The 20243-nt window shown below is 59.6% G+C and overlaps 9 protein-coding genes across 9 annotated transcripts; 6 read left to right on the plus strand and 3 right to left on the minus strand.

The window, feature by feature from the left end:
* Nucleotides 1-887: 887 nt before the first annotated feature.
* On the minus strand, nt 888-2304 carry BDZ90DRAFT_227278 (hypothetical protein; the record flags this gene model as incomplete). The annotated part of the gene is made up of 5 exons (XM_025504747.1): nt 888-1379; nt 1473-1665; nt 1777-1982; nt 2090-2182; nt 2257-2304. The coding sequence occupies 5 exons, from the start codon at nt 2302-2304 to the stop codon at nt 888-890; spliced, it is 1032 nt and encodes a 343-aa protein (XP_025362174.1).
* Nucleotides 2305-2860: 556 nt separating this feature from the next.
* BDZ90DRAFT_260631 (hypothetical protein) lies at nt 2861-3362 on the plus strand (the record flags this gene model as incomplete). The annotated part of the gene is made up of 3 exons (XM_025508272.1): nt 2861-2869; nt 2986-3051; nt 3123-3362. 3 exons carry the CDS (start codon nt 2861-2863, stop codon nt 3360-3362), a joined length of 315 nt encoding a protein of 104 aa, XP_025362175.1.
* A 252-nt stretch (nt 3363-3614) lies between these two features.
* Nucleotides 3615-4489, minus strand: BDZ90DRAFT_232534 (hypothetical protein; the record flags this gene model as incomplete). Its single annotated transcript, XM_025506290.1, has 2 exons — nt 3952-4489; nt 3615-3875 (listed from the first exon to the last, which is right to left on the minus strand). The coding sequence occupies exons 1-2, from the start codon at nt 4453-4455 to the stop codon at nt 3615-3617; spliced, it is 765 nt and encodes a 254-aa protein (XP_025362176.1). The 5' UTR covers nt 4456-4489.
* Nucleotides 4490-5277: 788 nt separating this feature from the next.
* On the plus strand, nt 5278-6301 carry BDZ90DRAFT_279894 (hypothetical protein). The gene is made up of 3 exons (XM_025509221.1): nt 5278-5321; nt 5418-5767; nt 5833-6301. Exons 1-3 carry the CDS (start codon nt 5308-5310, stop codon nt 6117-6119), a joined length of 651 nt encoding a protein of 216 aa, XP_025362177.1. The 5' UTR covers nt 5278-5307; the 3' UTR covers nt 6120-6301.
* A 392-nt stretch (nt 6302-6693) lies between these two features.
* Nucleotides 6694-10800, minus strand: BDZ90DRAFT_232536 (hypothetical protein). Its single transcript, XM_025506291.1, has one exon. The coding sequence runs from the start codon at nt 10456-10458 to the stop codon at nt 6829-6831; it is 3630 nt and encodes a 1209-aa protein (XP_025362178.1). The 5' UTR covers nt 10459-10800; the 3' UTR covers nt 6694-6828.
* A 206-nt stretch (nt 10801-11006) lies between these two features.
* On the plus strand, nt 11007-13035 carry BDZ90DRAFT_182296 (hypothetical protein). The gene is made up of 5 exons (XM_025503786.1): nt 11007-11265; nt 11363-11452; nt 11536-11589; nt 11657-12238; nt 12300-13035. The coding sequence occupies exons 1-5, from the start codon at nt 11259-11261 to the stop codon at nt 12932-12934; spliced, it is 1368 nt and encodes a 455-aa protein (XP_025362179.1). The 5' UTR covers nt 11007-11258; the 3' UTR covers nt 12935-13035.
* On the plus strand, nt 12913-14282 carry BDZ90DRAFT_232537 (hypothetical protein). The gene has a single exon (XM_025506292.1). It carries the CDS (start codon nt 13137-13139, stop codon nt 14163-14165), a length of 1029 nt encoding a protein of 342 aa, XP_025362180.1. The 5' UTR covers nt 12913-13136; the 3' UTR covers nt 14166-14282.
* Nucleotides 14283-15364: 1082 nt separating this feature from the next.
* Nucleotides 15365-17248, plus strand: BDZ90DRAFT_182300 (hypothetical protein). Its single transcript, XM_025503787.1, has 2 exons — nt 15365-15670; nt 15739-17248. Exons 1-2 carry the CDS (start codon nt 15529-15531, stop codon nt 16752-16754), a joined length of 1158 nt encoding a protein of 385 aa, XP_025362181.1. The 5' UTR covers nt 15365-15528; the 3' UTR covers nt 16755-17248.
* BDZ90DRAFT_182359 (hypothetical protein) lies at nt 17249-18812 on the plus strand. Its single transcript, XM_025503788.1, has one exon. It carries the CDS (start codon nt 17743-17745, stop codon nt 18523-18525), a length of 783 nt encoding a protein of 260 aa, XP_025362182.1. The 5' UTR covers nt 17249-17742; the 3' UTR covers nt 18526-18812.
* Nucleotides 18813-20243: the final 1431 nt, after the last annotated feature.

The following is a 20243-nucleotide window of genomic DNA, read 5'->3' on the forward strand; positions in this document are numbered from 1 at the left end:
TGACTCCGCCGCTTGCTCGACCAGCTCTTGCGCTCAAAAAGACGATCTCGTGCCTGCCTTGCACTTCTTCCTCCTCCCATTAACAACTCATCTGGCCTTGCCAGCATATACAGCAATTCCCTTGCACGAGGATCGACTTCAGTCCGGGAGAACCTTCTTGACATCAACATCTACAGCATACGCTACTGTTCGTCGGCCCGCCAAGCCGCTTTGCCTACACACTCACTACGGGCAGCTAGTCGAACCGAAGAGGTGGATGCAGGCAGGACACTTGGGCACCTTCGTCCTCAAAGTCAGCGGCATCGAGTCGCCCAGTCCAATCGCCATTTTACTCCGGGCTCCAAGGCGTTCCCCGGCTCTCCTCAATGTCGCCCTGGCCTCTTTTCCCCTTGGGTCAAGCTATGAGCCTCGTGGATGGAGCTCTGACTCATCAGGCACCATCGATCTACCGCATCGCCTAGGCTACTCAGCCCTCTGCTACGGAGCCAGGTCAACCACTCTTCATGATCTTCGACTTGTGGCTGCCTTGTGCCTTCTTGACGACGGCACTTCTCCCGTCTGCACCCAAGCACCCTCCATCTCAACATCAGCCTACTCGTCTTGATCTGGGTCCTCCCCTCGTACCTCTCGGCCGTGTGCGCCGCGCAGGCAAACGGCGTGGACTTTTTCGAGCCGAAGAAAGCAAACGTCCAGCCTACAGGGGGCGCTGATGTTGCTGCTACTGTATCGAAGCAATCAGTAGGAGCAGCGGCAGCGGACTCGGCACGGTGGGAACGTGCATCAAGGAGCAGTGAAGAAAAGAAGATCGAATCAAGGTTGAGCATTTACGAATGGATAGAGTCAGGAGGAGAACATCAAATGGGGCTGGTGGCACACAAGCTGCTTCCTCAATGCAAGCCCAGACCCATCATCCACCGCCAAAAGAGAGTCTCATCGCCTGCGTCGTTGACACAGTAGTGCAGGCCGTAGAGCGTCGGCTGCAGGTTCCCCCCCACGAAGTCCCCCTTGCCATCAATCCTCCTGAAGCAGATATGCTTGAGACCGACTGAAACGCCACAGTGCAACTGAACGAGGTCGCCCTTGCCAACGACTTGCCTCAATATCATGATACGGAGCTCGTCCACCGTCACCATGAAAGCCTTGCCGCTGTCCTCTGCCTGTCCTCGCAGACGCGTGTGTTCCTTGGCGACCCAATCCTTCAGCTCGCGAGCAAAAGCCTCGGTCGCAGGAGCGCGAGGGCGCCGGGCAGAGGGACGAAGCTGGATACGACAATCGATGAGCCGAGCGTTTTCAGGTCCATCTGCCATGAGCCTGAGAGCCATGGCGCGACCTTCCTCCCTCGTCAGGCTTCCCTTCAGCCCGTTGCAGGCCCAGCAAATCTGCAAGAGGCAGAGAAAGGGTGGGAGTGAATAAGTCAGTCAGGCTGCTTCATACGCTGCATCCCGCCCAATCGGCTCTCTCGTGCTACTTACCAGCGCGCGATTGTGCTTGGGCCAGAACGATCCGCCTTTGCTCCCAGGCTTGATGCGGTCGATGCACCCGTTCCAGGGAGAGCGCACCCCGTCGTCCCTGACCAGAAGCCCGCAGAGGGCAGACAGCGCCTGGTCGCAGCTGGGGCAGAAGCCGTCATGGTGCCAGGCGTGGAGGGCCCATCGCTTGAGGTCGCTGCGCAAGGGCAAAGCTGGTCAGCTTTGGCCGCTGTACGGTTTGCTGGCGTGAATATACCGGGGAGACGAGAAGTTTTGGGAAGGAGGTAGGGGCGAGGATGATACTCACGTCTCTAAGTCCTTGCGTTCTTGCTCTTCTTCATCATTGGGGATCTCGAGATACGCGGCGGTACGAGCAAGCTCCTTGAGGTACGGCTTGTAATTCTCGCCCGAGCGCCTTTGTCTACCGCTCGTGCTCTTGCTCTGGGTTTCGGCACCTCGATTCTTCTGCGCCTGACCGTTTGGAAGATTGTGAGCATTGGTTGGGCCGAGGGGCTGTTTGAAGCCAGAGCCGATCCGTGATGCCAACGAGAAGGGAAGACGTGAAGTCAGTATTATGTATCCACATCATCAGCCATCCTAGTGTCTCAGTAGATGCTTACGGTGCTAGCTTGACGGGACGATCCACCAGCAGCGCTCAGTGCTGTTGAAGACGAAGCGGTCATGGCTCCAGCAGGAGATGGGCCGGTGCGTCGCTGTGCAAGGGACAGAAGAGTTGTATCAGCATCACCGCCTCCTCATCCTTTACCGCACCAGCAAAGATGCTCACCGCCGTGCTCATACCATCGTCGTCAATCTTGCGCTTCGAGGACGACATCGAAGCCTCGTACGAGTTGGTGATGTGGTGGTGAGATCGATCGGCGAGGATCTGTGGGTCAGCTCAGCCCAGCCCTCTTCACTCAAGCTACTCTGCAAATCAGCCGCGAGCGTCGAGTTTGCGGGGCGGAGGCCAATCACCTCTCCGCTTTCCTTTTCAGCGTCTTGCCCGGCAAGCCTGAGCCCCCCCCCGGCGTGGGAAGCTGGCAAACAGAGATGGCGGCGTCCGCTTTTGCTTGGGTGCTTCCAGACATACGAACGACCGGAAGAGCACGGCCAAAAAGTCACGCTTGCTGCGAAGCTCAGCGGCCCGTCTCAAGCTGCAGCCGCTTGCCTTCCAATCACTACATCGCAGCCTCTCGCCGCTCTTCTTCTGAGCCCAAACTCTCACTTCCCTCCCTCAATCTCACGAATCTCACGGATCTCACTCTTTTTTGTGCTGAGCACCTCAGCTCTCAGGGCACCTTCATTACCCCATTGTCCTCGACGCTCACTTCCACAGTCTGGCACTGCCTGGCACTCAGCGCTCAGACTCGACCCTCAACAAGGAAGACAACATGTCTACAGTTTGGAAAAGTGTGTCTTCCGTCATCTTGAGGTAAGTACAAGAAGAAGATCATTGACGAGGGCCCTCTCACGCTGACTCACACGATCGCCTTCCCCTGCTCCTGTCACGCGCTAGTTGGCTTCCCATCTCGCTGTCCGCTTTCTTCCTTGGCCTTTCTTACTCGTCTCCTGCTCCCACGAGGTGAGCTTTGACCATCGTCCTTGAGGCAGATGTGAGAGCATGACTGACCCAATACTCGCCCGCACCGCCAGGCTCTCTGCGAGGAAGCGGAAGGGGGAGGGAATGCTCTGCCTGAGTGGGAGGGTGCTCCCCGCAAGAGCGAAGAAGACGAGAAGCAGCAGGAGATCCACCGCTCCATCGCCACTCACGGCGACTACGCTCAAGGCAACTGCCAGATCATCTGCGCCTATGCTGCAGCTCAAGAGGCGGCTCAAGGCTCTGGCCGTCGTACCTGGCAGATGCTGCAAGGGCTGCGGGCTTCGCACCCCTAGTGCTCAATCCTCAATCGCCTCGATTTCAAAGCAACGAGCAAGTTAGGCTCGTGGCTGGTGGTGCGACATCATCTTCTCAGCTCCGTACAGCACTAAACAAGCTGCGTTGGGTAGAACGGAGTAGAGGACTTCAATCGCTCATCACTCAAGACGATCTCTGCATCGCAGCTGCTCCGTCTCGTGGCAATTCAAAACATTCTTCTCCATTCTCTCGACCATTTTCCACCTGTCTACATTCCCGATAACCCCTCCTCACTGACAGCCCCACCAGTTTTCTCGCTCAATGTCGCTCGACCATCCAGTTCCTCTCCACCACTCCGAACTGCCCCAGTCGTCGACCAGCTCTTCGTCGCTGCCGCTGTCCTCCTCCACCTCCTTCTCCTCCTCCTCCACCATCTCCACACCCCCGCTGCTGGGATCCCTTCCCCTCTCGTCGCTCTCCACGAACGACATGTAGGCCGCCTGATGGGCTGCCCAGTCTGCGGAGGGGATGCCGTCGAGAAGGTCACCGTACTGAGAGGTAAAGACGGAGCAGAGAGAGTCAGTAGCCGCGAGCGAGTAGCCGGCAAGCACAGTATGAGCTACTCACCGTGTAGGGAGCCTGTTCCACCTCCTCGTGAAGCTCAAGCCAGGCGAGATGACCATCGTGGTCCTCGCTGACCAAGAGCCAGTCCCGCAGCGCATTGAGGGTGGCCGAACGTCCGTCGAGGGCGCCAGGAATGCGCACGATGCCATTCTCGTCGGTGAGGCCGATGTGCGTCCAGGCGGGAGAGATGATGAAGTGCCCATACTGCTCGTCGTAGTATTCGACCTCGTCGTCGTATAAGATGCCCCTCCAGTCCGGCATGAAGACACACATGTGCTCCATGCGCCAAGCCAGGTCGTGATGAGCGCGGTGCCTGAATCCTTCTGTGGCTAGAGCAGCCAGATTTTGCAGGCCCGCATTGTTGTCGCTCTCTGGGGACGAAGCAAGGAGAGATGACCACGAGATGTCGGCGGAGGAGGTGTGCGAAGGCATGGTGGCGACGACGGGCGGGGCGGCAGCAGCGGCGGTGAGGGTGGAGGCGGCGGCGTTGAAGTCGTTGTTGCTCATCTTTGGGGTGCTGACAGTAGCTCTGATGGGAAAATTCGGGAGCGATGAGACAATGTGGTTGATTGGGCAAGGATGTTGCTGGAGCTCTTGCTCAATTCATAGCCTCAACGAGTGGAGTCGAGCGTGCGTTGGACTTCGTCTGCTCTCTCTTCAGTCAGTCGCCTCGTTGCCTGCCCTCTTCAATCGAAAACCACTGGCATGTCTGGCGCGTCTCGACCCTCTTCCCGCCCTAGCGGTGCCTTGACTCGTCGACACCGCGTGCCGGCTTGGGTGCGCTGTGGCTCTCTCCTTTGCTTCAACGTGAGAGGTACGGAATGCAATTGCATACTGTAGTACATGAAGCCCTAGATCAAGCCATGAGGAGAACAATATTGGAGAAGAGATCTTCACACATATGCTTTTGACGATGAGCTTATCGACCACCCTGAAAGACTCACGCCCGTGAAGCTTGCCAACAATACGAGAGCTGGTGATGGAGCGCTTGAGGTCAAGTGGCCACTGCTAGGCAGCGAGGCCAACCTGCGCAAGCACATAGCCATCGAATTCAACGCCTCGTGCTCAGTGTGTGCAAGAAGAGGCTTGACCAGTCGCAGCCATGAACTTGCAAAGGTTGTGCAGCCACGACGTCCGCCCGCCCCGCTTGGACCCGCACCCGGAAATGGCTTGGCCGTCGACAAGGCACTGACCAAAAGGGCGGCAACCTAATTTTGCCCGTCTTTCCACCCTGCCTGGGCCTTGGGAGTCGGTTGACCAAGCGGCCGGGGTGGAGCTGCTGCTGCTCTGTCCCTCCCCTCTGAGCACTTCTTTCCTTGCTACATCACACTCCGCAACATCGTATTGGATTTCCCCGCCATGTCTTCTCCCTAGTGCGCATCATTGTTGTTATAGTTAATCGTGGCAGAAAGCCTCACCTGACCCTTTTCTCCCTCCCTCCTTCCCGCATCTCTCCCCGCGCGGCGCAGCGACGGCAGCGACGACGAAATCCGCGAGAGCGACACCGACACGCTGGCTGCTCACCGGCTCACGTCCACATGGGTGGCGGCGAAGAGCGACGACCTTGAGAAGTACGGCGACGACGGCGGCTCTGAGTCAAACAGTGAGGTCGACGAGCTCATGACGTCAGCTTCCTCTTCCCTGAGTGAGCTATCCGCCGGCGGGGAGAGTGACGTGCAAGTCGGTGAACAAGACGGAGAGCAGGCTGGTGAGCCGATCGGCGAACAGGCCAGTGTCGGTACTGAGCCTAGCAGCGAAGAAGCATCCGACCCCGGAATCCAGCTCAACGTAGCGGCTCATGCTGATGCCATTCCAGCCAGTGAGCTCATCATCTTCTCCCGCCGACCAACTCCACCTGACTTTTGCTTCCCTTGCCGTTGTCAGACGCCAACCTCTACCCCCCTGGCTACTTTTCGCAACACCTCCAGATCACCATGTGGATCGACGCCTACAACCTGTTTCGCTTCAGATGGACGTCCAGCTGGGGCCACGAGTTTCTTCGAGTCACCCCCCTTGGTTCTCCTATCAGCATCTGGAGGGAGCTCCTCGGTACCTCAAATGCTCCCATCCCCACGACGATTACCAGCATCGACTTCCCAGGCAGTGGGGCTCGCTTTCGCCGTATTCCACCCTCGCATGGTTATTGGGATTTGGAGATGCTGAACAACTGAGGAGGTCGAGCGCAAGGCGCGCCGACAGAACGGTACACAGCGCCCTAGTGGCAAAGTCAGCAACAGAGGGGGACTGTAACCTTCGACCTATCCAAATCAATGCGCCACATCGAGCGTGACAAGACGTCCACGCACCTTGTCTCATCTCTTACGGTGACTCCAAGAGCTGCCCTTCGCTCAATATAAAGATGTTCAATGAGATGAGTGGACGGAGTGCGAGGCAGGCGAGCAGGCTTACGAGCAGATCATCACCGTCGTGCGTCACGCTGACCGAGTGGTGCGGTGTGGCATGTGCGATCAGAACGAGTGGTCGAGAGTCAGGGATGCGAGATCAAAGCGCGTGGTGAAGAGTAAAGATAGGGCGGATGCTTGGCGCAAGGCCAATGCTTCGTAAAGCTGCGCGAGGCGGGGGCTCGTAGACAGCAGGCGATCGTACGACCGCATTGCGCGACTACACGTTGGCGTGGAGCCCGCACCACACCGTGTCCGCCTTGAGCAAGTGCAGTGGCAAGTGTAGTCGTAGCGCTGACGTCTCTTGCTGAGCTAGGTGACTTCACTCGCGGCACGGTCTCAAGCCAACGAGAGTGACGATTGATCGACGAGCGAGACAAAAACGATCCCGGAGAAGAGATTACGACGGAGAGAAAGAAGCGAAGAGGAAGAAGCGAAGAGAAAGAAGAAAAGAATGAGGCCCGCCCCTCACGCACGCTCATCGCCTGCTCCTCTTCGACCCACCCACGTCCGGCAGAGGCTGCGCCGCCCTCTTTGGCGACTCCCACGGTTTCACCCCATCACCCTTGGGCACGACGAGGTTCGCCTGCACGCAGCCGCGAGACAGGATGGCGAGGTTGAGGAGGTAGCAGATTGCCCACTCCTCCATCGTCCCCGGCGCTACCGCCTGCATCGACCCGCGAGGCAGAGGCGCGACGCTGTCTCCCGCCACGAAGCAGACGCGCAGCTGGTCGTAGAAGCCCTTCCTGTTGGCGGGACCAACAGAGAAGATGGCGTGCACCACGTCCTGCTGGCGGAAGCTGGGCGGCACTGGCACTTCCGTGACGAGGGTGCTGCGGTCGGGCTCGCCGAATGTCCCAAACTCGGCGTGAGCAAACTCATCGCCGGGCAGCCTCAACGTCCTCCAGCCGTCCCTGCTCCCCGCACCCAAGGCCATTCGACTCCCCGCGCCACGAAGACGCACGCCGACGCAGCTCAGCAAGCTCTCCGTCTTGCTGTAGGCTACCGCCTCCTGCGACCTCATAGCGGCGACGAGGCCCATGGGACAGAGGACCTCCTCCCACTGCGCGCCGATGTCCTCCGCAATGGGCTCGATGCGGAGGGAGGAGCCGGGAGCCGCCTTTGAGAAGAGCGTGACCTCGTAGCGGTCCAGCACATACGACGCCAGCGCCGATGCGGACCTTGGCTGGACCACTCTTCCCGCTATCTGCCGCGACCTGAGGATGAGGAAGGCGTCGCCGTTCGGGAACGTCGCCTTGAGGCGCACGTCGAGGGTGGGGAGGGAGGGCGCCACCTTGACGCGCAGGACGCCGCTACTGACCCTGGCAGCGAAGGAGGACTGGTTGATGGCCATCCATGTCTTGTACCTCTCCTCAGCCGAGAAGGGACTCAGGCGGTACAAGAGCTGCTTCCCCTCGTCCACGCGCCAGGCCACGCCCGCAAGATCTGCCCCCGTCGAGACCGAGGGGAGGTCGTCGACGTACTGCACCTTGTCGATCGGCTTGCGATAGACCAGGTGCAGAGGGCCCTCCTGCGCGGCCACAGCGTCATTCGACGACTGCAGCTCCTCGTCGTCGCTGCCGTCTTCGTCATCCACATCGTCGTCGCTGATGCGGATGGGCCTTTGGTGAGCCTGAGCCAAAGGGAGGAGGCGGGCAGGGGCGCGAGGGAGACGAGACGCAGGAGTCGGAGCTGCCGGAGCGCCGGGAAGGTTGGGCGGATGAGATGAGGAGGGACTGTCGAGTTGGGCCTGAGGGAGGGAGTTGATGGTGAGGCGGCCCGGATGATAAATGTGACGACGAGAAAGCGAGGAGGTGAATGATTGTGCTGATGGCGCTGAAGAGCGGAGGACAGAGGTGTGGAAAGATGGGGCGTTGCGCTTGACGACGGCTGTGTCGAACGCGGTTGCCACACCCTTCTTGCCCGGTCTGATGGAGTCCGGCAGCTTTGACGCGAGGGATCCTTGCAGATCCGAAAAGCCCAGTGAAGGAGGGTCGCGATTCGCTCGCGCAAAGGGATAGTCGTCGTAGCGTGCGCCGGCGAAGAGGTCCCAATCATCGTAGCCATCCGTCGCACTGCCGAAGAATGCCGTGAAGGCATGCTCGCAGACAGCGCGGTTCTGACGGTCGATGAATTCAGAGCGATCGTTGTACGACACGCAGCGCCTACTCCCCATGTCCACAAGCTTTCGGCCAGGCGCAGCCTCACATCCTCCCATGCGCTGAAATGTTGCCTCGAGCCAGTCGACTCGTACCTGCTGATCGCGCGTGTCTGGGCCGCGAGTGAGGATGACGGGCCACCAGTCGAGGATCTTCTCCCTGTAGAGCAGCTTCATCCTGCTGCGGCCGGCCTTGACATCGCCCTGGGTCCCATCCTTTTGCGCTTTGAGGATTCCTTGGATCTCGCGATCGTGCTCGCCAGCCCGTCGAGCCAGCCAATTGGTTTCCCCCGTGTACTTCCAGAGCACGCTCTCGTATTGAGGCCCGCGCGCATTCTCCGTCTCGATGAAGAGCATGTATGTGCCAGAGGAGTTGCAATTGCGAGCGTTGAGCTCGCTCATGGTCGCCATGATGTCGCGGACGTCCTGCGGCGTGCGAGCATAGAATGGGGCCATGGAGATCACCTGGCAGAAGATGAAGAGTGCCAGCTCACGAGAGGAGAAGGAGGAGAGGAAGATCCTGAGGTCGACCGCCGATTTGTTGCCCAGATGTGCCCGGAAGATTAGAAAAATGATGGCGAGGTGACAGGCCGCCTCGAGATCGGCCATGAACATCCTCCCGCCCGACGACTCCCTGCGCTGCACAAACTGTGCCTCTGTCCAACGCGCGAAGTGGGAGGTGCTGACGTCGCCTGTCGCAGACTCAAGAGCTTCGAGGCTGCGGCAATTCACCATGGCCTCGCGCAAGCGTCTGATGTCTCCTGCATCATCACGCTTAGTCTGGGCGGCAGTTGGATTTGGCAGCGCGGCTGATCCTGGCGTCGGAGGCAGCCATGGTGTCGTGAAACAGGAGCGTGCGCTGTGAGGGGCTGCAGGCGGGATCCTCGACGACGGCTCCCCTGTCGCTGCGTGAGGCGTGGTGCTGGCTGTTTGTCTCTCAAGGTGTACAGCGTCTACCTGTCTTGAGAGAGCTGCCGCCTGTTCAGCAATCTCGTCATCGCCTTGACCAAACGTGCTGTCTCCACCGCCTGTATCTGCCTGTGCGCGCTCCTCGTCTTGTCTAGGCTGTTCCTGCGCCGCGTCTGCAGCCTGGCGGTCACGCTCGTCCTTCACGGCGGTGGGCGCTGTGCTCCCACTGTCGCCGCCCTCTGCGTCTACCTCAAGAGCCACGCCAGCCTCCCTTGTGATGACTGCCGCCGTCGCTGGCTCCTGAGAGCCTGGACCAGCCCCGACCTCTCGCGTCTGACGCTCCCCTTGCAAGGTGGACCTGTCAATAGCCACGCGCGATGACGAGCGACTGCCGGCCTCGCTGGGCGCCATCCCGGGTGTGAAGGGCATCGAGGCGCGAGCATAGGGTGAGGGGTCGCGCTGAGATGTAGAAGCAACGTTTGCAGTCGTGCGAGTGTCGACGGGCGAGATGAGGGGGCGAGCGCTCTGGCGTGAAGTCGCGCGAGTGTCGATGGGTGTGACGAGGGGGCGAGCAGTCTGGCGTAGAGTCGAGGGAGAGGAGGACGAGGAGGATGAAGAGGACTCAAGGAGGTGTGCGGTGGTGAGGGGCGGCTCAGCGCGGCGGGGTGTTGAGGGCGCGGGCATGAGCGTCGAGGTTGCGAGGTTAGGGAAAGGACCCGAGTCGGTGCGCAGTTTGCGAGCGACGGGCATAGTGTAACGTTCCTCCCTTTCGTATGTTTGCGGTACAGGTGCGGCAAAGTAAAGGTCCACGTAGCGACCTCTGATGATGATCGATGTCACATGCGAGGGCTCGCCTCGAGGAGGAGGGACGCTGGAAGGTCCGCCGGTAAAAGGTGGGATGAACACGCCGGGCGGTGCATCAATGCGGACGATTTCAGCATGTAGAACGTCGCCTCCTATGGGAGGAGGATCAGCTGGAGGCAGGAAGACGTGAATGTAGGCCTCCCCATCGAAATGGCAATGCCGCGTGTAGGAGTCCATCGTGTGTGTGGTGATTCTGATACGAGGAGTATGAGGTAGGAAAGGAAGCAGCCGCAGAGCCAACGTCTTGATGAAATGCAGAGGCAGAGTGCTGACAAGCTGCACGGCGTCGCCGCCGAGGGCCCGAGTTGGTGATTGCTTTTCTTGTCAGGCACCCGCTCGACATTTGGCTGCGCAGTCATCTCTGTCCTAGCTGCTAGCCAGGGCCGCTACGAGCGAGTCGGTCCGCAGATCGAGCAGCATTTGGGATTGCCGCCTCCTTGAGCACATCTTTGCGGTCGCATTGCCTGCTTGAATGTGAGACAACCATCGTGAGGGCGAATGTCGAGCGCGAAGTCGTGGTAGCGAAGAGCGTCAAGGCCGGCCAGCTTCAGTCCAACGTTGAGCCCTGCAGCACACCCACCGCTGCACGGCCCATCGGAGTCAGAAATAGAAAGCGGAGCTAGAGGGGAGAGTGGGCGGGGCGCCGAGCGGGCATGCATGCAGGCAGGCAAACAAAGACGGACAAAAGGACGCTCAGTCCGCCCTCTCGCTCCTTTCCTCATTACCACCACCTCGAATCCACTTCCTTTCACCGCTGCAGTCCACCGTTCACCAATCGCAGTAGCCATTGCGTGCGAGCTTGGCTTGCATTGCCACTTGCAAGATCAGCTCATGGCATCGACTCACTCGCCCTTCGACCTTGTCTGCGTGCAACGCCTTTTCTCCTCGACTCCGCCTGCCTTCTCTCGAGCCTCCTCGCCTCTCCAGCATCGCTAATTCCACACCGTCCTTCCCCTCCAAGTCTGCTGAAGCGAGAAATGAGCCGTTGGTTGATCGGGAGAAGTATGACTAGGTTCCTCACCTTGACCAGCGTCGTCGTTTCTCCCTCCCTCCCCCTGCGCCCCACACCCCTCCCTCACAGGCCAGAATCGTAGGCGCGCTCTCACCATGAGCCTCTCGTCTCGAGAGGCTACTCCAGAGCCGTCTTCTCCAGACTTTGATCCTGTCCACCGTGATTGGACCCCCCCTGCGCTGATGCTCAGCGGTGCATATACTCACTCGTCTGGCTACCGCTGCCCCTTGCCTCGCCCACAGCGTCTCCTCCACCTTCGCAGCTCCACAAGATGCAAGCATCGAGAGAGCGAGAGGGTGAGTTGATATGTAGATGCCACCATGCTATTGAGCTGACTCACCTGCTACCACTCCGCCCGTGCAGCTGCTTGGTTCGCGGCTGGCTGTCCGGACCTCAACAGCGTCACCTCCACCACCCAATGCGACCCGATCATTGTAGACGACAGCCCTCAGCGTCGGGAACCAAGCTCTGTGGTCAAAGATTCGAGCGGCCTCGCTATCACAAAGCGGGAGTCAAACAGCGGGGAGGACCTCCCTGCGTGGTGGGACAGGGTTTACTCACGGGTTCAGCAGCGCAAGCGCAAGACTGCCCCGGCCCCTTCACAGCCCGCCCAGGCTAACTCTCGCATCTCAAAGCCACTCGCGCCAACCGCTCGACCACCCTCAGCTCAAAAAATCGATCCTCTTCCTCCTCCCCCTCGGCATCTCCGACACGTGCCTGATCGTCAATGGCCTCTGGTCTATTGGGCTGTCAAGCACATCGACCAGCGAAGCTACCAAGACCCTGAGCGCAACGAGGTGACCTACGACACCGGTGACTTCGGCCTGGCGTGGGCACGCGCTTGCCATGCTTGCGTCAAGGCTGGTGAGCCTTGCTTGGTCGCCAAGGGCATCAGATGCTCAAGGTGCAGCAAGGCTTCGAGCAAGTGTGGGGCCGCTGGGATGTGTGAGTGCGCGGCGTAACCCTCCCCTCGAGCCTGTGGCTGACCTTGCATCCCCTCCGACAGGGAGGCGCGAGAAGACGACGGACAAATACAAGCAATTCGCTCTCCAGTACTGCCTCGACCTCAGCGCCAAGAGCGGATACTTCACCTCTCCTCCTTGGGACGACATCGACGTCGCCTTCCTGCGCCGCTTCCCGCACGACGCCATCCTGCAAAAGGATCAAGACGCGCTCGATCTTCGCCGCGCTCGCGAGGGAGTCTCGTCTGCGCTTCCCCCTCGACCTCGCACTCCTCCGCTCCCCATGCCCCTGCACGCAACGGCGGAGTGGATCCAGCAGGCTAAGGACTCTGCTGAGTGGCATATGGGATGCGCGCACTACATCAACGCAAAGGCAAACGCCGCCAAGGATCTGCGAGAGCGCGAGCTGGACATGATGGAGAGGGCGCAATCGAGGTCTGGTGGTGTGGATGAGTGGCGCAATGCGGACGCGACCGCACAGAGCAGTAAGAGGAAGATCGTGCGCGGTGTTGAGCAGGCGGCAAAGAGGGTCAAGGATGCGTTGACACCGAGGTCGGAGTCGCGGGACAATAGGCGCGAGAGGCCGGAGTCGCGAGATGAGAGGCGCGAGAGGTTGAAGAGGGAGAAAGAGGCGGAGGGGAAACAGGCGGAGGGGAAGGACAGCTACTGGCGCAGATGAGGTTGAGGAGTTCAGGCGACGATGCGAGAGATCGAGACAGAGTAGACGAGACGAGCCGAAACATGTTATCTCGACGCCATCCAATACCAAGCCAGCGCTCGACCGTTTGCAGCCGCGTCCTCCCCCGCCCCGCCGGACTGAGCATCTTCCTTCTCTCTTTCTCACCACCACCATCAATCGCCCCCCGGTACATCTTCGCGCAATGTCGTGGATTCAAAGAATAGCCGAGCGCAGCGAAAGGCCAGCTCCTATCAGCAGAGACGAGGAAGCAAGGCCTCCCGCTACTCCTCACACAAGGGTCTTAACTCGCAGCGGCCTCAGCCACCGCTCCAGAGCTGCGCCGCCTACTCCCCCTCCTCGCGCAGCAATCAAACCACTTGTCTCCTCTGGCGAGTCGTCCTCCTCCTACAATGCAGCCCTCGGTCACTCGCATACAGTCAACGCAGAGCCCCCTGCCCGACCCACCATCCGCGCGCAGCAAGATGCCCCTCTCACCTCCCTATATGCTAGCACTTCCAGCCGCAGCGCACCTTTTCCCCTCTCGCAGCCCATCCTCTTCTTCCCCGAGATCTCTCGCTGGGACTTCTACCCTCAAATCATCAAGACAGGCACGCCAGAGAGCGTCTGGGACCCGCGACGAGACGGCAACTGTGGTTACCACATCCTGGCGCGGGTCATGAAGATGACGGTTCTGGAGCTGCGCCTCGCCTACTGGGACTTTCTTGACAAGCGCGTCAAGCAAATCTGGCCAGACGTCTCACTTGCTGTCATCCAGCAGGCAAAGTGCCGCGTCTTCTACGATGGGATTCGCGGGAACCTCTCGTGGGATGAACACTGCGTCTCCAAGGAGCTTTATCTCGACTGTATGGACCTGTGCTTCCTAGCCGAGATGCTCCAGCGAACCATTGTGACCTTTGACTCCCGTGACCCAACGAAGGCCTGCACCTGGCCTCCCGTCACGGGGGATGAGGCAAGCTTGCAGGAAGAACCTATCGCGCTGTGGCATCTCGCCGAGCAGGAGCATTGGCAGCTAGTCTATCTCAAGGAGGGCGTGCCTTTGCCTGCGGTGTGCTTGGCAAGTTGGGGGCCGATGGAGACGCGATTTCTTGAGGCAAGCTATCATGCTCTGCTTCATGCCAAGTACAGGTTTGTGGCGTGGAGGGTAGGGAAGGCGGAGGAGGTCGGGTGTGGTTGCCGAGGGGTGGCTCCAGCGCCGCCTCAGGCGTTGTGATGGTGGTGAGGGGATAAGCTGGTGGGGTCGAGGCTCGGCGAAGGGAAGGATGATCAGGATGTGATGGAGCTTCGAGGGTGGACGACGAACGAGTGATGAGGGGAGGGGAGGGAGTGGACAACCAAGCTAGCGAGCGTCCACTTCTAGTCTCTCGCATCTCGGCTCAGGTGGACAGGCATCAGATCAGTGACGTGCGAAAGCGACACTCCGACGCATCCGCCCATCGATTCTCATGCAAGTCCACGGAAGCAAGATGGGACCAGGCGAGGCGAGACCAGCGAGGGAGCGGGTTGCGCAAAACGGACAAAGACTTTTCTCTTCTATCCATCAGTCATTTGACCTGGAGACCTACCTCCCTTTCGAACATCTCTCCGCGGGACCGCTGCCGCCTCGACGTTCCTCCTCTTCGTCCCCTCGCCTTCATCATCATGGCATCCTTGGCGGGTGTGCCTCTCCCTCTTCGAGTCTATCACTCTGCGAAGCCGGCGCTGTCCACCTCCACCTGAACCGACGCTCTCGCAGCATGAGCATCAGCATCTCGTCGAAGCAGCGAAGAGAGGGAGCGGCAGCTGCGATTGGAACCTGGTCGTCGCCGCTCATCCACGTGCAGCCAAACATGACGAACATCAACGACTAGGACAGCTCGCCTGGCTCTGTGCCGAACATCTCTGCATTGGATGCCGCCGAAGCTTCGCCCTCGGCCCTACCATCTTGAGCTCAAAAATCACCTAGCAGACTCGAGCTTGCAGCATACCTAGCAGCCTCCCATCATGCAGGCAGCAGGCGTACAGATGGATTCATGTGGCTCTTTCTGCGGACGTAGCAGCGGCGGGGCAAAGACCCACCTCCTCCCTCGAGTCTCGACAATAGAGGTAGATTTCCCTCCGCCCTTCTCATCTTCATCGTCACACATTCGCGCTCGCTCTTCATCATCATCTTTCGGTCAATCGAAGACTTCATTCCCGCGCAATCAAGCCTATGCCGCAATGCTTGATACGAGCGTACGACGAAAGACCCTCCCGCTTGTTCAATCATCTGGCAAGAAGGGGCAGAAGCGAGGACGAGCCGCCTCTGCACCTCACGATCAGAATTGCACGCAGTTATCTCGATGATGATTCCTTTCTCGTGCTTGCACGCGTCTTACCCCACTCTCTGGATCGTAATCAGGCGGCGAGAAGCCGAGTACGACGATCACATCAATCGTTCGACAAGGAAGAGGCAATGCCGTCACGCCTGGTTGCCCCCGCGCCCTGCCTGCCGCCGCGCGGCCTCGCCCTGCCTCGACTCGACGGAAAGGCGGATGGATGCGCAGCAGCCGTGCCTCCCTTCTTACCTCCGTACCACCACCTAGACCTCTGCCGCGATGTCTTCCTCCAACGTACCAACCGATATGCCATGCCATCGCTGCTACACACACGACCTCGACTGCATCCCCGGAGAAGATGGGCAGTCATGCACGGAGTGCGCAAAGAAGGGCGAGGGGCGATGCAATGCAGGAGGTCGAAGTGAGTGGCGTGGAGTGCTGAGCAGCCTGTATGCACGCAATCTGATCTCGTCCCTCTTTCTCGCACAGTCCCCTGCTACACGAGGGACACAGACCTGCGTCGTCGTCTCTACATCGCTGCCTTCCGCGCTTCCTTCCTCGACTCTGCCCGACCGGATCCCATCAATCCAGACTCGAGGGAACTCGCTCGTAGTGCCGGGCACGATCAAGTAAAGCGTCTTTACCAGTACAGGAGGGCAAATTGGCTTGGTCCTAAGAGTAACACCATTCAGCAAGAGCTCGAGTGGCTCGGCTGGAGGCTCAACTTTGCCAAAGGACCAAGCCACTGGAGAGCTATGCCGGAGCTTTTCCTGGGCAAGAGGGCCCCTCGCCCAAAGAGGACGGTGCAGCCCGCCTCTTCAAGCAATTACCCCTCCCTTCCCATGCAAGGCTCGGCCCATAGCGCTGTCCGCCGGCCCGCGCAGCCCTCACACGCCGCGAAGCCCTCGCAACTTGTCCTCGAAATCTCTGACTCGTCCTCGTCCGGCGGCGAGCAAGCGCCGCGTCTTCAGCCTCAACGCAAGCGCGTCAAGCCTGCCCTGGCCAATTCGAATGGCGGGCTCACCCTTGGTGGCATCGATCCCTGGGCAAGTCGCGGCAGGGCTATCTTTGGGACTTCGCCGCGCCGCTCTGCTCTCTACAGCGACGAGGAAGAAGAGGATGAAGGCGAGGCAGAAGTGCATGCTGAGAATGCCGTGATTGAGAAGGAGCGCGGACATTGCGCCGTGGTACAACGCAAATCGGAGGAACAGCAGGAGGGACGCCAGAGCGGCGTGGCTGGCAGCGACTACGACGACTGCAACGACTGGGACGAGCCCCTACCCGACGACGATGTGGCTGAAGAAGTCATGGGCCGTCTCCTCCCGCTCCGCCTGCCGCATAACGAGGAGGAGGCACATCAAAGGCTAGATGACATCTGCACGCTCATCGCCTACCTTCCCCGTCTGGCTGAAGGAGCCGCCGTCTTGGAGCAGTACCTGGTTGCGGGCGGCGTTGACATGGGCAGGCGTCGCCCTTGGCTGCGCTTTCTTCGTCGCAGAGGCTAAGGCGTGCCTCTTCTCGTTTTTCCTTCCCGCCCTTTCGTACCGTGGGCATCAACACCTCTCACACATCCATCTCATCTCAACTCTCATCCTCGAGTAGCATAGAAAGCAAGTCACCCGTAATACCCGCCCTCGTCATTCATTTTCAAATCCAACATCAACGCCACGTCATGTCATCGACTGGCCCGTCGCGCCAAAGTCATCAACAATAGCCCTCGAGCCACATTCCTCCGACAAAGCAGCCGGCATCTCATCCGCGAGTGCTGTACAAGACCTTCGCTATTCAGTTTTGCTCCGCCACTTCTCAATCTAGCGAGCTACAAGAGCTTTCCATCAGTATCACGCAGAGAAACCTCTTCCGGACAAGGGCCAATCGCACCACCGATCGCGCATCAAGCTCCTATCGCGCTCCTTGACTCAACATGCAGCGTCCACCAGCACTGCTCGAGGCCGCCATCGAGCCTTCTTTCTTGACGACGCACGCTCACGCTTCGATGTCACAATCTTCTTCATCCTTCCCCAATACCAATCCTCGATTTCCGTCTCTCCATGGGCTCACAAAGAGTTCACGCACAGTCAGCTCAGCTCGAGGCAGTCAATGAGTCAGCGCCTCACACTCGAGGCGATGGCTTCTGCGTACGAGCTCGAGTCGAGTGATAGGCACGAGTCAGGAGAAGGGAGTCGAGCAACTACGAATTGATTCTATGGCAAGTCGTAGGTTGCCAAGTTTGAGTGAGACGTATACAAGGAGAAGTCGAACCTTAGTTGCGCTCGACCCGTACGCTCGAGGACTACTTCGTAGCCCTGTTCCTCTAGTTACTGACTGTGCGTATCGCTATCTTTCTTGGACGAGGCGGTGCGTTGACATGCTCTTAAAAGGCTAGAGCTAACACAAAACCAACGACGTCACGATGCCCATGGGGACACGCTGAGCGTCGACATCGTCGGCGAAGGGCTCCCAGCGGAGAGCAGCGCAAAGGTTGGCGTTGTTATGGATCCTTACTTCGTACCGGTTGATGAGGTACGAAGTCGGTCCAGTCGCTGCTGCCTGACGCGTGGTCAGCTGCAGCGAGGCTTCCCCGTCTGGAAACGGCGCGAGGAGACGCACGTCCATCGTCGGGAGAGACGGGACCACCTTGACGAGCAGCACGCCATTGCGAACCTTGCCCCGGAAGGAGCTCTGGTTCATGGCCTGCCAAATCTTGTACCTTTCCTCTGCCGGCATTGGGCTGAGGCGGTACACGATCGGCTGCTGCGGGTCCAGCCGCCATCTCTGACCGTCGACGTCGGTAGCGGCGGGCTCCCCGGGCAACTCGTCGACGTACACGGTGCGGTTGACGGGCTTCTCGTGATCGCCCTCCAGCATGCCGAGGTCTTCGCCCGTGCCGCGCATAGCATCGTCGTCGCCCTCTTCGTCGCAGGCCTCATCGTCGTCTACATCGTCATCGGCGATGTGGATTGGCCTGTTGGCAGTGTCGCCAGGCGCCGGGGCGGGAGCAGGAGGACGGGGAATGGTCACCCCTGGGCGAAATGGAGCAGCCGGCGCAAGACGGAGACCGAGAGCTTGAGCCGACTGCAGTCGAGGTGCCGGCGGGGCAGGACGGGCATGAGCAGAGGAAGAAGATTGAGGAGGGACCGTGGTGAGGTGCAGGCGACCCGGATGATAGACATGGCGACGGAGAGAGAGGAGAGGTGGTGGATGACTGTGCTGAACCAGTCAGCACAGAGCGGTGGTAGGACGGAGCGTTGCGACGCAGAACCGTCGTGTCGATAGCGGAGGCAATCTACCTGGTAGGCTTGACAGGGCGGTCGGGCAGCTTCGAAGCCAGAGAACCTGGAAGGTCTGCGAAGGCAAGCGCCGGGGAATCCCGATTGGCCCGGCCAAAGGGGTACTCGTCGAACCAGGCTCCTGCGAACAGGTGCGAACCGTTGTAGCCGTTGTAGCCTTCAATTCTACGTGAAGAGATAAGTACGAAGGCCTGATGTCGCTGCTGGACGTAGCCGTGGCACTCTGACGTGGGACGAGGAGGAAGAGTCAGCATGTGACGCAGCAGCCTGGCACGCACACGCTATCACTCACCAGGAGACTTTGATTGAGCCCCGTCCGTCGTCGTGATGACACGCCTTGTTGGTCTTGCTCATCGAGCTCTTGCCTCTGCCGAAGCTGAGATTCCAGCCAGATCAGCTCAGGCACAGTCTTGATGACCTTGACTGATTGCACGCCTGCTTGCACACCTCGTGGCATGCCTGATAAGCCCTGAGCGGCCGCGCTAGAGATGAGAGCTCAACGTCAGCGCCGCAATGGAAGATGGGACGTGAATTCGTCTTTTACTCACTGCACTTTGACAAATCCTCTGCTATGTCTTGCACCTTCTCTTTCGCTGTCCTCGTCTTGCAGTGTTGATGATCGATGTGGTGCTGATTGCTGATCTCTACGCTGACGCGCGAGTGCAGAAAAGGGTGGGACGTGGGCGCCTCTGTGGGATGCGTGGCGGACGTGGCAGTTCAGCTTCTGCTTGTGCGGTACTGTGGGCCAGCTGAAGCCAGTGATGACTCACCGCTACCGCGAGGCGCGGCTGACTTTGTCGGACGTTGTTCTCTGCTTTGTTTGTGGGGTGGTGGATGGGTCGATGCGGTTGTGAGGGGAAGAGGGAAGAGGGAAAACAGACGCGAGGTGGGTTTAAGTAGACGTTGGCGCGAGTGGATGTCTGTGTGGCTGTGCCCTCCCTGCGGGTGATTGCGCGATGGCGTCAACCACCGCCCTGCGGGTGATTGCAAGTTGCGAACGGCGGAGATGCGCAGCGTAAATGGGTCACAGATGATTGGTCGAGCGGATGCGCGAGTTCCCCGAAGATCGAACCAGGACGCGAAGATCGAGCAGGTCCGTGCACGAGGCAGCGGTAGCTACAGTATACCGTTCCTGACGCCATAACGCCGATGATTGGGCACGGATGGCCCGCAGCTTCGGTGCCGACTGCGCAGCTCCGGCGGCGCTGTGCAAGAATACGCTCAATCGACGACGACGGCGGCGTCAGACCGCCTGATCCATCGGTGCGCGGGCCGTAGGTCGAGCCGCATTCGCGACGGACACATCGCCGAGGCTCATGTAAACCAGACTGGCGGACAGACGATCCCCGCGCAAGCTACTCTCGATATCTCCAAGTTAACGAGAGCCGTTCGGACCGCACCACGTCCCCGCTCCCTATCTGCCACGCACTTTTCTGAAGCAAACAGTTAAACAGTGTACGCAACACTTACTCAAATGAGCAAGATGACATCAGAACGAGCGAACAAACGCAGTGCACGCTGATTTGCGCGTAAGGGTGGTGATGGGAGAGACACCTGGAAGGTTCGGGAAATTGAGAGAAAAGGCTGCTGCGGCCCGCCACGGGCTTCAATTTGCCAGAGAGCAATCAAAGTGGCTAGCTGTGGGTGCGTGAGTCGCTTGGGAGCATCTCTTTTGGCTCAGGGAAGGGCTGCTGATTGTCTACT

The sequence above is a fragment of the Jaminaea rosea genome (assembly GCF_003144245.1).
Source record: "Jaminaea rosea strain MCA 5214 unplaced genomic scaffold BDZ90scaffold_7, whole genome shotgun sequence".
Lineage (NCBI taxonomy): Eukaryota > Fungi > Basidiomycota > Exobasidiomycetes > Microstromatales > Jaminaea > Jaminaea rosea.